Source organism: Balaenoptera ricei, chromosome 20 (genome assembly GCF_028023285.1).
Source record: "Balaenoptera ricei isolate mBalRic1 chromosome 20, mBalRic1.hap2, whole genome shotgun sequence".
Classification (NCBI taxonomy): domain Eukaryota; kingdom Metazoa; phylum Chordata; class Mammalia; order Artiodactyla; family Balaenopteridae; genus Balaenoptera; species Balaenoptera ricei.
This window is the reverse complement of record NC_082658.1, coordinates 55,732,235-55,748,458: the sequence shown is the minus strand read 5'-3', so window position 1 is coordinate 55,748,458 and position 16,224 is coordinate 55,732,235. Positions and strand designations below refer to the sequence as shown.

Genomic DNA, 16,224 nt, shown 5'->3' with positions numbered 1-16,224 from the left:
GTGGGTGGCGAGTGCTAGGTGAGTTCTGGAGGGCCCACTTTTCTGGGCTGCAGCATGAGGATTCAGCAGCTTAGGAAACCTAGTGTTTCCCAAACTTTTAGGCTCCTAAGAACTACCGGGAATGCTTTTAAAAATAGATTTTCAGGCCCCTTCCCCGGAGATTGATTCAGCAGTTGTAAAGGACCCAGGTGATTCTTACCATTAGGTATACAGTCATTATAATGTTCATCTCTTGTTGAGGGCTTACTAGTTTCAAGACAGTGCTCAGGGCCTTTTTGTGCTTCATCTACTGAGTCCTTCACAGGTTTAGGGTTCCCGCAGGCCTTAGGACCCACCTTCTTTATCGTATCAGGGACCTGGGTTCAAATCTTGACCCCACTGGACACTAGCGTGTTAATCCGGATACATTATGTAACCTCTCTGGATCTCAGTCTCATTTATGAGACGGTGGCAAGTAGATAAGCCGCCTCCTCTGGGTTTGTAAGAAGCGCATGGCCTGGCCCACAGAAAATATAATCTGGGAGGTGGCTATCATCTTCATCGTTACCACGCGGCACTGAGACCTGAAGAGCGCTTCACCGTAATGCTAGCAGCTTTCAGCTTCAGGGAGCTTCAGGAACCCAGGTCCGCAGTCCCAGCGCGGGGGCGCTCTTGTCACGCGCCTGACGGCTCACAAAGCGCCCCCACCAAAGCCACCACCCCTCACATCTGCGCCTGCGCAGACTCGGCCGTCCTGGGTTAGCGTGTCGTCAAGGAAAATCCCCAGCTTCTAGGTAAACAAGTTGCCGCGTGAGATCGCCCGCACGTGTCCTCTACAGCTCCGGGACCTCTCAGCCTATGAGAAAATTTGGAGGACTGGACTGGCGTCTGCGTCACCGATTTAGGCAGGTCGGGGGACGCTGCCACAGCCAATAAGAACCTCGGAGGTGGATGTGGGCGTGGCTTTAGGTCAGCTTCCAATCAACGTGCTAGGGTGGCCCCTCCCGCACGTGTATCTGTCACTGCTGGTTGGCAAACTGACCAATGAGAAGATGAGGGAGGCGGGCGGCGCCAATGGTGGCAGTGCGGGGGCTGGGTGGCCGCACGCGGCGCGGGGCATGGGTCGGCGCCCTTCGGCCAATAAGCTTGAGGGGTGTGGCATCCTGGTCGGCGGGCGGGCCTGGAGAAGCGAATCCAAGTCTCCTTGATGCTAGTTGGGAAGAAATTGGACGGCGTGCGCGCTGAGCGGTAAGTGCTCAGGCGTGGAGGGTGAGGAGCGGCGGTCGGTATGGGTTTTTCCGCGGTGGTTCTGTAAGGAGGGGTGTTAATGCATTGCCGTGAGGGGGAATCTTGCAAATGCGTGATCACCGCGGTGGGAGCTCTGATGGTTGCGCGGGAATAGGGGCTGCGAACTCAGCTCTAGAGAGAGGGGAGCGGGAATCCCTGACTTCAAATCCCTCCATGCCCTAAGGTCCCTGTACTCCTGACTGCCGCGGGGAGGGGCTCAGAAGCCAGCGAACTGAGGGAGCTGAGAACCCTGCTCCCAGGGAGGTACGGGACAGGACCCCTGAGAGCCGGTGGGAGACGTTCCAGTGAGTGACTGCTGTTTGGGTAGGTGCCTTAAGCACTTGAAATAGGCAGGGGTTCTGAGGCTGGAGAGAGGTCCTGGTAGGGCAGTTGAGAGGGCACCAAAGGGGATACGGTGATTTGAAAAAGGGTGGGGTGATGATTTGTGTGACCCTGAGCTAGTCACATCAGGGCTCTGGATGTCTTTCTCATGTGTAAAGGGGAGGGGTTGGGATTCGGAGCCATCTTTGGTAGTAAACGTGGGGTAGCAACTGTCGGATCCTGAGAGGGAGGATGGATTTGTGCAGATTGGCTGTACACGTGTCTTCCTGAGCCCCTGGAGGTGAGGAGGCACCAACAGGGTGCTCTGGTATCTGTCTGTCTGTACAAGCAACCAGGCCTGTGGTAAAGTGACCTGCGGTAAGGTGGAAGAGTGAGGAAGTGGGGTTCCTAGGAAATCACTGGGGCTGGTGGCTGCTAGGGTGATCTCAAGGACTTTGTGAGCATGTGAAAACTGGGACTGTGATGATTTGAAGTGTGTGGAGAGTGCAAACTGAATGTCCCAGAGTAGAGGAGAGGTTGGATGGAGTCTGTGTTTTAGGCACCAAACTTAGAATTGGCTGAGTGTTTGAGAGGCCCAGGTTCCCAGAGCTGGTAACACCTCACAGGTTCCTGAAGGGTAAGAAACCAGAATGACAAGCCATTATCAGAGCTCAGATTTGAACCCTGGGTCCCATTTGTTAAGAGCCTGAGAACTGATTATGAGGCATTTTAGGCAAGTTTGGTAATTTCTGAGCCTTAGTTGGTCCTTGTGGAATGGGGATAATGATACCCATCTCACAGGATTGTTCTGAAGATTAAATAAGATAATGTATGTAAAGTGCTCAGCGCAATGCCTGGGTCATGTTTTTAATTTTTTTTTTTTTAGGTAAAACAAAATTGTTATAGGGTGACAAAAGAACAGTGACAGGGTATAAGATTTATGTGAATGCTGTGGTTGGGAACTATTCTCACATTCTTAAGTTGTTTTGAAAATTTTGGTGACCCCCGCCCCATTTCCCTCTTCCTGGTTCTTGTCTTGAGGCACCAGCCCCAAACCTTCATTCCTCCCTTTTATCCCTCTCCCAAGATCCAGGCCCCAGGCTGGGCCATTTGCTCTTTCCCAGTTCGAGTTCCTCATCCTAGACCCATTCTCCTCCCTATCCCTCCTCCCTGTCTCTGCTACTGTAGTAACAAGAGATTCAGGCTCTGAAGGGGGCCTCAGGGAAGGAACAAAGGTCTCTTGCAGAACCTGGCCTCCAACTTCCCCGCCCTGGCTTTGGGATCGGGCCAGCAGATGTGTACAGTCTGGGAGAGGGGGAAAGCCAATGCCAGGAGCTGTAGGAGCAAGCCAAGGGGAGGGCGGATGCGAGTCTGGAGAAAAGAGCCAGGCGTGGGGGCGGGGGAGGGGGGGACCCCGGGGGACCCCTTCCTCCTAATCCTCTCTCCAGGAATCCCTGGCTTTGGGACAGGACGGCTGTCGTTGGGTTGGGGGGGAGGCGTCCAGGCTGGGTGCATGTCCTGGGCTACCAGCCAAAAGAACATGATGTTCCCAAGTTCGCTGGCCGCCGCCCTCTCGGGCTGGCCGCCTCCCAAACCGCTGCCTCTCCAGCCTCCCTGCCCCACATTCCCCGGCTGCCCCGCCCCGCCCCCTTCCTCCGCTTTGACGTCACCGCCGCCTCCCGCCCCCTCTCCTCCATTGACGGCAGCAGGGTCTGGTTACTGTGGGGACCGTGAGGCAGGATCCTGGTTAGGGCCTTGAGAGCTGCTGGAGCGCTGGACCCTTTTGTCTACGCAAAAGAAAAATATGGAGGTGGAGGTGGAGGTGGAGGTGGAGAGCAAGGATCGCCTCTGTCGGGGGAGATCACATCTAGAGCCCTAAGGAGTGCTAAGGAAGAAGAAAAAGGATGTTTCCAGAGAAGAGGTGTCTGAAAAGGAGACAAGGGACTGGGCCACAGTATATGAGTTGGGGGGACATTTTCAAGGAGAGAAGACTGAGAATCCAGGCTCCTGAATCCTTTATTTCCTGTGTTTTCTTGCTTTGGTTTTTCTGGGTTATTCTGTAAGCTTTTCCACAGAGCCCTGACCCTGCCCACCCCACCATGGGGAACACAATTGTTAAGGAAAGCTTAGGCCACGTGACAGTGAGGGGTGTGCACCCACGCTGATTACGTCAGCATCAGCCTCTTCACTTGCCACCCACGTTTCCAGGGAGCCCTGAGAGGAACTACACATCAGTCTTGGATGGAGGGGGTCTGTGTAACTGCAGCTCTTTGCGGCCCAAGCTGGCACTTTATTCCCCCAAATTAGGACTCAGTGTTCTGCTTCTGGCCTCTTAAAAAAAAAATGTAATTTCCAGCTCCTTCTCTATTACTGAGGCCCCTCCCCCTCCCCTAGCTCTAGTTATAAAGTCACCATGTTTATGATCACCTACTGTGTGTCAGCTTCTCTCCTGGGGGCTGCGGAATACAGTTAAGAGACAGATGATGAGGTCCTTGGCTTTCTCTTCTCCTTGCGGTGGGGACCTGAAGCCCTTGCCACCCCACCTTTCTCTGTCTAAGGTCTCTTCTCTCAGCCACCCCTTTGTTCCCCTGCAGCCCTGGCTGCCTGGCCCCTACTTTTGGGGCAGCCGTAACTGGGCGGCTGCATCCTCAGGAGAGAAGCATTAGTCACCACGTAGGTTGCCCAGTGACCTTTTCTCTGATTGGCCATGGAAACACCTGCCATTGTTTCCCTTCACAGCTCCTGTTGGCTCTGGCTGCCCCTTCTATTGTTTGCATCCTTCCTCCCACTCCACCCCCTCCTCAGATGTGGACCCTCGATTACCCTCCTCCTAGCTGTCCACAGGATTTGAAGTGTCAGAGGAAGGGATTGGGTAAAATGGCTTTATTGTGTTGACAAGGCTGGGGAGGGGAACCTAGGAAAGGCCAAGCTGGGTTTTCTGTCCATCTCCTCCCAGGGACCAGCTGTCTCATCCAGCTTGGCCCACCTCCTAAGGTCTGCATTCTTTCTGCCCACCCCTGGCAAGGCCAGGGTGTCCCGTTGTGCAAGGCTGATGAGTTCAGGAAGTAGAGCTCTCTTAAATACCTACTGTGGCCCTGGTATTTTCGTTGAAGAGGGACAGCTTACCTCCCCTCCCTTCCATTATTTACTGTACAAGGCGTCCCGCGCCCATTGGCTGGGCTGTGGTGTCTGGGGCCCTTCAGCCCAGCGCCAGCACCCAGATCCACGTGCGCCCGTGTGTGTGACACAGCCCTGACCTCAGTGGGGGCCAGTAGCCAATCAGGCGCCGGGACGAGATCCCCAGCCAATTGGGGGCGGGGCCTGCGGCTCTGCCGGCAGGAGGCCAATGAGGGGCAGCGCCTGGCGTTATGCAACCCGCCTCCTGGCCCCGCGGAGCTTGCACTCGGCTGCGGGCTGCAACGGCGGCGGGCAGGCGGCCGGAGGGCACTCGCGCGGCCAGGTAAGCATCTCCGCGGCCACCCCAGGGGCCGGTCTTCGACCCGGAGCCGGACTGCCGCCACTTCCAGCCTGATGGGCCGCTTTCGACCCGGGCGCTCAGATGGCACACCAATAATCCGCCTTCCTTGCCGTTGTCCACCCCCTCCCTGTCCCCGGGGACCTAGGTATTCCTCACAATCCTGCACTGGGCGTCCGCACTCCTGACCTGCCTACCTTACCTCCAGCTTTGCCCCCAGCTCCCAGCTGCCCCGGCCCCACACCTGACCCTCATCAGGCATGCCCCCTGCTGCCTTTGTCACTCGGGGGGCCCCGGTTTTGCCCCAGCACCAGGACCCCTTCGGGCTTTCCGCGCTTCCCGCGCTCCCTCCTCCAGTCCCTGGCCTCGCGCCGGCTGTGATGTCAGCCCGGTTCAAACTGGAACATCTCGTTCCCGGTGCTAGTTCCTGCTGTTGGCCACAGCCTTCTCTTTCCTCCTGAAGCTCAGAAAATGCTCTGAGGTTGGGGGTGTGGTTGGAGGGAGAGTAAGGGAACAGCCGTCTGCTGGTCTTTGTCCGTCCCTTGGTCAGAGCAGAGTGTGTCTGCTTCGGATGGGTGTGTGTGTGTGGGGGGGGCGGTGGCGGTGGTGGCGAGTGTATAGAAAAGTAGGGGACCGAAGAGAGAGGATTCCTGGGATCCTGACAATGGGAGGCCTCGGTCCTGGGGGTCGGGAGAAGGTGCAGGGGCCAGAGGAAGAAAGGCTGTGTTGTCTTGACCAGAATGATTGGGATCCTGGCGAGCGCCAGTCTAGGGGCTTTTGCGCGGAGGGCGGTGGTGGTTGTGTTTTGCCCTGGGGAGCAAGGCCAGCCTCTGAAACCCCGATGGCTGCCCCTCTTCCTACGGCCACTCGGCCCTCCGGGGACTGGGGATCTATTAGAGGTGGGCGACCCCTGGTCGCGCTTGCAAGTGCGGGAGTGTGTCGTTTCCCCGCTTCCGCCGAGAAATGGGGGAGGGGTCGCCCCCCCCCCCCGCCCTCTTGCGGGCCCTCCAGCAACCGCTGAGCTCAGCCGCTGACGTCGGTTTCCCTGGCGACCGCAGTGGCGGCGGAAGCGCGTGGTGGGGCCGCGCACGTCCGCGCGCATGTGCGGCGGAGGTGGCACCGCCCCCGGATAAAATTAGCCCGGAGGCCTAAATATAGAAGGCGGCAGGCTCGCCCTCTGCTCCGAGGCCTTGGAGTTCCAGGCGGAGTGGGGCCCTGCTGGCAATTTGGGGATGGGAAGTATCCAGGCTGTGGCTCACAGCTGAAGTTCTTTCTAGACGACCGCTTAGGTGCTACCTCCCCAGGCCACGCTGGCAGGGGATGTGGGGGAAGGACCAAGAGAGGCCCCTTCCCACCTGCAGCCCCGCGACCCGCCCCCCCCCGCCCTCCGCCCCCCGCCCCCCGCCCCGTACGCGGACAGGAAACAGAAATTGCTTAGGCTCCATATTGGAAGCCTGGGTCTCAGGAGCGTGGGGGCCTGAAAGGGAGGGTCTGAATGAAACCGGCAGGTGTTGTGAATTTACAGCCCAGGTTTTTCTGCTTCTTGGTCTCTCTTTTCAGGCGCTGGCTGTGATCAAACTTCTCAGCTCTCTGAGGCTTGAGTCTCCCACCTCACTCCCCTGGCCAGGCCTCCCGGCACCCTCGTGCCTCTCTGGTGGCCTCTCCGCCTTCCCTGTTCTCCTGCCCTCCCCATGGCCCAGACATGAGCGGCCCCCTCGAAGGGGCTGATGGGGGAGGGGACCCCAGGCCGGGGGAATCCTTTTGTCCTGGAGGGGCTCCATCCCCTGGGCCTCCACAGCATCGACCTTGTCCTGGCCCCAGCCTGGCTGACGACACGGATGCCAACAGCAATGGCTCCAGCGGCAATGAGTCCAATGGACCGGAGTCCAGGGGTGCATCTCAGCGGAGCTCACATAGCTCCTCCTCCGGCAATGGCAAGGACTCGGCCCTGCTGGACACCACTGAAAGCAGCAAGAGGTGTGTTTGGATGGGTTGCAGGTGCTAGGAGTGGTCTTTTGAGCAGACTGAGCTGGGAGACAGGCCCGTGCTGCTGGCCACTTTCTTCTCATCTTGGGTCTGTTGCTTCTCCCCTAGCACAAACTCTCAGAGCCCATCCCCACCCAGCAGTTCCATTGCCTACAGCCTACTGAGTGCCAGCTCAGAGCAGGACAACCCGTCTACCAGTGGCTGCAGGTTCGTGAGGTGAGGGCTGGGGGAGAGGGTTGGGGGCCACGCTGGGGGCTAATGCCTGTACCCGCTCCCTCCCTGTGGGCCCTGCAGCAGTGAACAGTCTGCCCGGGCAAGGACCCAGAAAGAACTCATGACGGCGCTGCGGGAGCTCAAGCTTCGGCTGCCACCAGAGCGCAGGGGCAAGGGCCGCTCTGGGACCCTGGCCACGCTGCAGTACGCACTGGCCTGTGTCAAGCAGGTGCAAGGTGAGTGAGTGGTGCTTCCTGGGCGGGCAATGGTCAGGTCCTGGGCTACTACCATGGGGGCAGTCTCCTCACTAAGTGTGCCGCTGCCCGCACCCTGCAGCCAACCAGGAATACTACCAGCAGTGGAGCCTGGAGGAGGGCGAGCCTTGTGCCATGGACATGTCCACCTACACCCTGGAGGAACTGGAGCACATCACATCTGAGTACACGCTTCGCAACCAGGTCAGCGCGGCCCAGCCTCTGTATCCCGACGCACCCCCAGCCCCACTCCCACAGCTCCTGAACCTGCTCTTGTCTTTGCTTTCTCGCCTAGGATACCTTCTCCGTGGCTGTCTCCTTCCTGACAGGCCGCATCGTCTACATTTCTGAGCAGGCAGGTATCCTGCTGCGCTGCAAGCAGGATGTGTTCCGCGGTGCCCGCTTCTCAGAGCTCCTGGCTCCCCAGGATGTGGGCGTCTTCTATGGTTCCACTGCCCCATCTCGCCTGCCCACCTGGGGCACAGGGGCCTCGGCAGGTGAGGTCCCCAAGTGCTTGGGGGGAGGGATGAGCAGTCCCAGGAAACACCTGCCATGAGGGGCCAGGGGCCCCAGGGTTTTCCTTGCTGGGTTCTTCTCAACCCAGGGAGGGGATGGCGAGCTGTGCTCACTGCTCTCCTGGTCTGTCTCAGGTTCAGGCCTCAAGGACTTCACCCAGGAGAAGTCTGTCTTCTGCCGTATCAGGTAGGCAGGGGACGTGGGAGCAGACCCCTTGCACCTTCCACACCCCCTGTCTTTCTTTGCTGTGTGGCCCTTGACCTTGAGGTGGGGGGGTGGGTGGCTCTTCACTGACAGTCCCTAATGCCTCTTTCTTTTCCTGGCTAGAGGGGGTCCTGACCGAGATCCAGGGCCTAGGTACCAGCCCTTCCGCCTAACCCCATATGTGACCAAGATCCGGGTCTCTGATGGGGCCCCTGCGCAGCCGTGCTGCCTGCTGATCGCAGAGCGCATCCACTCTGGTTATGAAGGTGGGCGGGCCAGGGGCCTGGCCTGGTTGGGGTAGGAGGAAGGGGGCCTTCTCTAGGCTGGGGGTGAGGCAGGACAGGAGTGTGGAAGACAGTTTTGGAACACAGAAGGTATTGTTAGAATGAGGGTTTGAACGCCCCTTTAGAGGTAGAGTTGCATGAGAGTCCTAAGCTAGGAGAAGGTAAAGGAGAGTACCTTGGTTTTCAGTTTCATTATTGGCGTGGGGCACAGAAATTGTCCAGACCATCTTTGTAGGCTAGAGGGTCCAGGGCAGAGCTGTGGAGAGAATTGTCTGCCAGCCAGCCTGGGCCTGAGGCAGCATGGAGGGCTGAGGAGCTGGACCATTCTGGATGAAATCCAATGGCCACGCTTTCTGTGCCTCAGCTCCCCGGATTCCCCCCGACAAGAGGATCTTCACTACGAGGCACACGCCCAGCTGCCTCTTCCAGGATGTGGATGAAAGGTGAGGTCAGGACTTGGAGGAAAAGGAGGTGTCCAGGGCCGAGGCTTTGGCCATTCTGATGCCTCCTGTCATTTCAGGGCCGCCCCGTTGCTGGGCTACCTCCCCCAGGACCTCCTGGGGGCCCCAGTGCTCCTCTTCCTGCATCCCGAGGACCGACCCCTCATGCTGGCCATCCACAAGAAGAGTGAGTTCCTTTCATCCTGTGCGCCCTTCTGGCTGTCTCACGGGCTTCCTAACAGCTGCCCTTGTGGTTGTGTCTTTCAGCGCCTTGGTCTCTTGGATTTTGGGGTGGGGGGGAGGGCTCCACCACCTTACTTAGCTCTCCCTCCCACTGACCCGCACCTCATTTCCCACTCTCTTCAGTCCTGCAGCTGGCTGGCCAGCCCTTTGACCACTCCCCTATCCGCTTCTGTGCCCGGAATGGGGAGTACGTCACCATGGACACCAGCTGGGCTGGCTTCGTGCACCCCTGGAGCCGCAAGGTGGCCTTTGTGTTGGGCCGCCACAAAGTACGCACGTAAGTGGGTGGTGCCCTGGAGGGCGGGCCAGTGTGGAGGGGGCAGGGCTCAGCTCATCCTTCCCACCCCGCAGGGCGCCCCTGAATGAAGACGTGTTCACTCCCCCAGTCCTCAGCCCCGCTCTCTCCCTGGACCCTGATATCCAGGAGCTCTCTGAGCAGATCCACCGGCTGCTGTTACAGGTGAGAGTTGAGGGGAGGGGGCTTGGGAATGAGGAAGGCGTGCGGAGCAGGGCCATGGACATCTGACCTGTCGCTCTCCCTGCCTCAGCCTGTGCACAGCCCCAGCCCCACGGGGTTCTGTGGAGTCGGCCCGGTGACTTCCCCAGGCCCTCTCCTCAGCCCTGGCTCCTCCAGTGCCAGCAACGGGGGTGACGCCGAGGGACCTGGGCCTCCTGCGCCGGTGAGTGCCTCTCTGCCACTTCACCCCTTTAGTCCCCCGTCCCCTTGTTCTCAGAGTCAGCACTGCCAAGCCCAGAGGAGCCTCGTCCACCTCCTTTTCTTTCTCGTCCTGCTCTCATCTCTCATCGTGATCTCCGCGCCTCCCCACTGGGGCCTTCTTCTTGCGCTAAGCCCTAGGCTCCCCAGGCTGGCCACGCCCCCCCAATGCTGCCCACTGCCCTGCCCCACAGGTGACCTTCCAGCAGATCTGTAAGGATGTGCACCTGGTGAAGCATCAGGGGCAGCAGCTTTTTATTGAGTCCCGGGCCCGGCCTCTGCCCCGGCCCCGCGTCCCTGGTGAGTTGGTGAGGGTGTGGGTGAGGAGTGAGGCCTGGGGCGGGGCGGGTCCCATGACCTTCAGCCCAACCCAGAGGAGCTTTTCTCTCCTCGGCCCAGCTACAGGCACATTCAAGGCCAAGACCCTTCCCTGCCAATCTGCAGACCCAGAGTTGGAGGTGGCACCTGCTCCAATCCAGGCCCCACTAGCCTTGGCTCCTGAGGAGGCTGAGCGGAAAGAAGCCTCCAGTTGCTCCTACCAGCAGATCAACTGCCTGGACAGCATCCTCCGGTAAGGCCATCCTGGCCCCTTCTCCCGCTTGGGCCCCGGCCCCGCCCCGCCCCGCCCCACCCCACCCAGGCACTGCCCTCACATCCTCTGGTGCTTCCTCAGATACCTGGAGAGCTGCAACCTCCCCAGCACGACCAAGCGCAAATGCACCTCCTCCTCCTCCTGCACCACCTCTTCGGCCTCCGACGAGGACAGGCAGCGGGCGGGCGTGGTCTCTGTGGGGGCCGAGAAAGGTGAAGAGCCAGGCCGCCCTGCCCCCACCACCCGGTCCTCTGTTCCTGCGTCTACATTTCTGTCTTTGGGGCCCCACCTCACTCTGTCCCGTCCCCCCCAGCCTCCCAGCGGGGTGGTAACTGGCACCATCTCTCCGTACAGATCCATCGGCAGTGCTGTCTGGGGAGGGGGCCGCCCCTCTGAAGGAGCCGGTGGTGGGAGGAGGCGCCCTGAGCCCGCTCGCCCTGGCCAATAAGGCGGAGAGCGTGGTGTCCGTCACCAGTCAGTGTAGCTTCAGCTCCACCATCGTCCATGTGGGAGACAAGAAGCCCCCGGAATCGGGTACGGGCGTGGCTGAGGGGGGCAGTGCCCGGGCTCCATCTGGTCCCCCAGCCAGCGTCCCACCCCCACCCCCCACCTGCCTTCTCCCGCCCTCTGGTTCCTGATGGAGAGAAGGAGCCCCCGTCTTAGCTCAGGGCTGCCGCTTCTTGCTCTCCCCCCGCCCGCCAGCCTCTGCCGCCTTGTCTGTCCCTCATCCTGCTTCCTGTGTTCTCACTGTCAGTTCACACACAAAGTCTGGGGTGTAGTTCAACCTGAGGTGCTGCCCACAGAGGGTCTGAGGCAGGGACTGTTGAAAAGCCCTGAAGGGTCTTCGGGCATTGACCTGGAAAACGAGGGAGGGAAGTGCGAGGTGTGGGCTTCCCTTCCAAGGAAAGTCACGGGGGTGTCATCCTAGGGTAGTGCCACTGGCGGGGACTGAGTATCTTTTCTTACCCTGGGACGGCTTTACATGGGGAAGAAGGCCCGGAGCCTGTTCTCAGTGGGGAGGCGGCCAAGAGATGCAGGGGAGGCCCAGGCTTGGCCGCAGGGCAGAGGCCAGGGTTTTGGCTAAGCTGCTGGACATGGAGGGTGCCGTGTGGTGTGGGTGTGCTAACGCTTAAGGTGATTCTGACCTTTCCTCTGTCTCATCTTCCTCAGACATCATCATGATGGAGGACCTGCCTGGCCCGCCTCCCGGCCCAGCTCCCAGCCCAGTCCCCAGCCCCACGGTGGCCCCTGACCCAGCCGCAGGTGCCTACCGGCCAGTGGGCCTGACCAAGGCTGTGCTGTCCCTGCACACCCAGAAGGAGGAGCAGGCCTTCCTCAGCCGTTTCCGTGACCTCGGCAGGCTGCGTGGACTTGACGGCTCCTCCACGGGCCCCTCGGCCCCCGGTGAGCCGGGTAGCCACCTGGGACGTCCCTGAGCCTGCCTGCGGCCCGGTCTAGGACCAGACTGTCGGGGGAGGGCTTCTTGAGGGAGGTCCTTGTGCTCCAGGGACCCAGGCTGCTGCCACCTCCGCCACCAGGGCCCTGCTTAGGGACGGGCCCTCGCTAGCTCCTCCCCAGCGGGCGGGGGTCCAGGCTGCCGCCAGAGGAGGGCAGCACTGAGACGGGCAGGCAGAGGCGCTCTGCTCCAGGTAAGCCACTCCAGGCCCCGTCTGGGGGCAGGGGCAGGAAGCGAGCCCACTCAGGACTCAGTTGCCGCTGACTGGGAGATCTGTGTGGACCGGCAGGGAGAACTGGGACGACTTCGGGTGGGGGCAGGGCTTCAAGGGCAGATGGAGGCCCCCTGCAGGCAGGCACAGGGCTCGGGACTGGGCTTTCCCGCCCACCTTGGCTCCATCGTGAGCCACGCGGAGCACGGCCCCACTGGCAGGAGGGTCGCCCAGGCTGGCAGTGGCTGCTGGAGTTTGGTGGCTGGACCGGAGCCACCTGCCCGCTCGTCCACGACCTCGCCTGCCTCCTGTCCGCCAGCAGGCCTGGGTCTTCTGCACACCCCCAGCACCCCGCCTCGTGTAACCTCTCCTTCCCCGGCCGCTTTGTCAGTGAATCCCGCGTCCCTGTGACTCTTCCCTGAAGGTCCCCCCACCTCCCCAGCATCCCCTCTGTTAACGTGTGGGCCAGGGAGCCAGACTTTCTGGGTCCTTCGCCTACCCTCTCCCTGGTCCGAGTGGCAGGGCAGCCGGGGTGGCAGGGGCGCTAACCCCCAGGTCGAGGGCCTTGCTCACCCTAGTCTCTCCCCTCAGGCTGCCGCCACAGCCCCGCGGCCCCCGGCCGCCGCCACCACTGCCGATCCAAAGCCAAGCGCTCCCGCCAGCACCCGACCCCGCAGGCCGAAGCCCCCTGCCACGTCTCCCACCCGTCGCCTGTGCCATCCTCTGCCCCCTGGCCCCCACCACCAGCCACGCCGCCCTTCCCGGCTGTGGTCCAGCCTTGCCCCCTCCCCGCGTTCTCCCCGAGAGGAGGCCCCCAGCCTCTCCCGCCTGCACCCACATCTGTGTCTCCTGCAGCTTTCCCTGCCCCGCTGGTGACCCCACTGGTGGCCTTGGTGCTCCCTAACTATCTGTTCCCTGCCCCACCCACCTACCCCTGTGGGGTACCCCAGACCCCCACCTCCCACTCCCCTTCTCCGTCCCTGCCCCTGCCGCCCCCCAGCCCTCCCCGCCGCCCCGACTCTCCGCTCTTCAACTCGAGATGCAGCTCCCCGCTCCAGCTAAATCTGCTGCAGCTTGAGGAGCCCCCCCGTGTCGAGGGGAGTAGTGCTGGGCGCCCCCCTCCCAGTGAGGAGACTGCTGACCCAGCGGCCAGACTGGTGAGCACTGAGGCCCGCCCCCATCCTCTTACGGCCCCCATGCGGCCCTCTCCCCCCGTTCCTCCCGTTAGGCTTCCTCCTGCCCCCTGCCCACCTGGCGTCCCCAGAGGGTGGTGTCGTGGGGTGGGCGGCCCCAGCTGCGTTTCTGAATGAGGCAGAAATCAGCTGCCTCATCTATGAAGTGGGGACAGGCCTGTGTCTGACAGGTGGTGAGGACATCCCAATAACTTCAGAGAGTGCATCTGCCGCTTGGAAAGGGTCCAGCGTCACGGCTCTACTCTTCGCCAGCTCTCTTGTCACTCAGCCTGGGCCCACTGTCATGGAGTGGGAAGAGGCCGCTTGGGTTGGGTGTGCCCCCAGCCAGAGGCAGCAGTTGAAGGGAAGCCTAGGTGCTGATCCCTTAATCCCTCCCCGTCCCCCTCCCCTCCCCCAGGTGGAGATAACTGAGTCCTCCAACCAGGACGCGCTCTCGGGCTCCAGCGACCTGCTGGAGTTGCTGCTGCAGGAGGACTCGCGCTCTGGCACCGGCTCTGCTGCCTCGGGCTCCTTGGGCTCTGGGTCTGGTTCAGGCTCCCATGAGGGGAGCAGCACCTCAGCCAGCGTCGCGCGTGAGTGCCCCGCCTCCCACAACCCCTCCCGGGGTAGGGCAGGGTCTGGGGGGTTGGGAGGCCAGGCCCCACTTTGGCCGAGCAGCCTGGGCCCCTGCCCTGCTTCCTAAGGCCAGTGGGCTTGAGCGAGGCCTGGTGGAGCGCCGGTCGGCCTGACTCTGTTGGCTGCCCGCCCCTCACTCTACAGGCAGCTGTCAGAGCAGCCACACGAGCAGGTACTTCGGCAGCATCGATTCTTCCGAGGCTGAGGCTGGGGCTGCCCATGCCAGGGCTGAGCCCGGGGACCAGGTCATTAAGTACGTGCTCCAGGATCCCATCTGGCTGCTCATGGCCAATGCTGACCAGCATGTCATGATGACCTATCAGGTGCCCTCCAGGTGAGGACTTTCAGGGACCTCCTCTGCCTCTTTTTCAGAGGACTGGGGAGGCTGGCGGCCCACCCTCACTCTGCAGCTAACTTGGGGTTTTCTTTCTGGGCCTGGCTCTGCCCTGGGGCTTTCCTGTTCTGCCCCCCGCCCCTTGGAGCCCCATCATTAGTCAGGCTGAGGGCAGCTTTCCTGGTCTTGGAAGGCCTGAGTTCCCGGAGCACCGGTTCAGGGGAGGAGCATGAGGCAGTGAGTGGGGAGCTGGGGAGTTGAGGTAAAGGAAAAATGCCAGCCTCGTGGGCCCTGGCCCCAGCTCCCATTCTCTGCCTCCTGAACCCCTTCCCGGAGCAGGGACATGGCCTCTGTGCTGAAGCAGGACCGGGAGCGGCTCCGGGCCATGCAGAAGCAGCAGCCTCGGTTCTCGGAGGACCAGCGGAGGGAACTGGGTGCTGTGCACTCCTGGGTCCGGAAGGGTCAACTGCCTCGGGCCCTTGATGTGATGGTGAGAAGAGAAGTCTGGGCCAGGAGGGAGAAGAAAGAATTGAGCTCAAGTTGAAAGGGTAGAGGCTAAGGGTTGATCCCCTCATTGTTCCTTGGATCATTAATTCTGAAGGATGTTAATTCCACTAAGTTTGCTGCTGGGTTATTTAGTGTTAAACCCCATGTGTTTCTGTAGACCTTTTCTTGGCCAATCTTATGCTAATGTATATTGTGATTGTCCCATAGTGGGGTCTGGATACAGGGTACAATGCATTTTCCAATCTTGTTGACCCCATGCGCATCCGTGTGGATTAATGTTTCTTGTGCGTACATTTTGGGAAGTACTCTCGAGTTGGGGAACAAGGGGAGCTAGGGTGGCAGGTCAGCAGTGAGAACTCTGCCTGACTCACTCATATCCTTTCTTTCTCCAAGGCCTGTGTGGACTGCGGTAGCAGCACCCAAGACCCTGGCCACCCTGATGACCCACTCTTCTCGGAAATGGATGGACTGGGGCTGGAGCCCATGGAGGAGGGTGGAGGCGAGGGGGGTGGCGGTGGTGGTGAGGGTGAGGGTGGTGATGAGGCCCAGGCCCAAGCTGGGGCCACGGTCTCAAGCTCTCAGGACCTGGCCATGGAGGAGGAGGAACAAGGTGGGAGCTCATCCAGTCTAGCCTTACCTGCTGCAGAAAATGGCACCAGCTAGACTACATTTGGGGCCACCTCCGGGAATGCATGAGAAGCTTCCTTCTCCCATGTCCCAACTCGAAGAACTCTGATGTGGCTGGACCAACCAATAGAAAACTGTCCCGGCTTCTCCCGCTGTAGCGGGGGTGGGACCTACCCCCCCACCAGCAGCAGGATCCAGGGGCTGCCCCTGGCCTCTTAGAGAACAGAGAGTGGCGCTCTTCAGCCCAGCCCAGAGAAGCCGCACCTCCCCTCCCTGCTGAGGAGTCGTTCCTTCCCCTGGACAGGGTTGCTGACAAGCTGCTGAAGTGGTTCTCCAAGCCCCAGCCGAGCCGGAGTCCCTGTCCCTGAGGGTTGGGGCTGCGTTTATTTATTGGGGGAGCCAGCCCTCTGAGGCCCAAGCAGGACCCAGTGGTCCAGACCCCTAGCTGCTCCGGGGTGGGGGAGGTTGGTGGACCGTGGAGTCCCTGGTGCTGCCCCTCAGGTGGGACCCAGGTGTTCTCAGCTGTACCCTCTACCGATGACATTTGTGTTTTTGATATTGTGTCTGTTATTTTTTAATATAAAAAGAAAAAAAATACCAGGACTTTGTGGAATGAACTTTGCGGGTTGGGTTAGGGGAGCTCTTTGTGGGGAGGTGTGGCGCCCCGCTTTCCGGAAGGTTGTAGTGAGAGTGAGCCATTCCCTCCCGTGAGGACCTGCATCCCTCTTCTCCCCACACCCTTGCTCGCTGAGAAAGGTCAGTCTAGGTGGCT

General features: G+C 60.7%; 1 protein-coding gene across 7 annotated transcripts; it reads left to right on the top strand.

The window, feature by feature from the left end:
* Positions 1–1,141: 1,141 nt before the first annotated feature.
* Positions 1,142–16,052, top strand: PER1 (period circadian regulator 1). Of its 7 annotated transcripts, none has more exons than XM_059908879.1 (24): positions 1,155–1,227; positions 1,451–1,530; positions 6,623–7,039; positions 7,157–7,255; positions 7,343–7,497; positions 7,598–7,719; positions 7,811–8,012; positions 8,166–8,217; positions 8,359–8,501; positions 8,884–8,962; positions 9,040–9,146; positions 9,326–9,479; positions 9,554–9,662; positions 9,751–9,882; positions 10,112–10,217; positions 10,317–10,488; positions 10,591–10,721; positions 10,864–11,043; positions 11,680–11,913; positions 12,768–13,333; positions 13,767–13,941; positions 14,129–14,318; positions 14,658–14,808; positions 15,219–16,052. In XM_059908879.1, exons 3-24 carry the CDS (start codon positions 6,765–6,767, stop codon positions 15,486–15,488), a joined length of 3,804 nt encoding a protein of 1,267 aa, XP_059764862.1. In that variant the 5' UTR covers positions 1,155–1,227; positions 1,451–1,530; positions 6,623–6,764; the 3' UTR covers positions 15,489–16,052. The 7 variants fall into 7 exon arrangements, with proteins under 7 accessions (XP_059764861.1, XP_059764862.1, XP_059764860.1 ...); XM_059908877.1 differs by having other exon boundaries at positions 1,451–1,571; XM_059908875.1 differs by having other exon boundaries at positions 1,451–1,590.
* Positions 16,053–16,224: the final 172 nt, after the last annotated feature.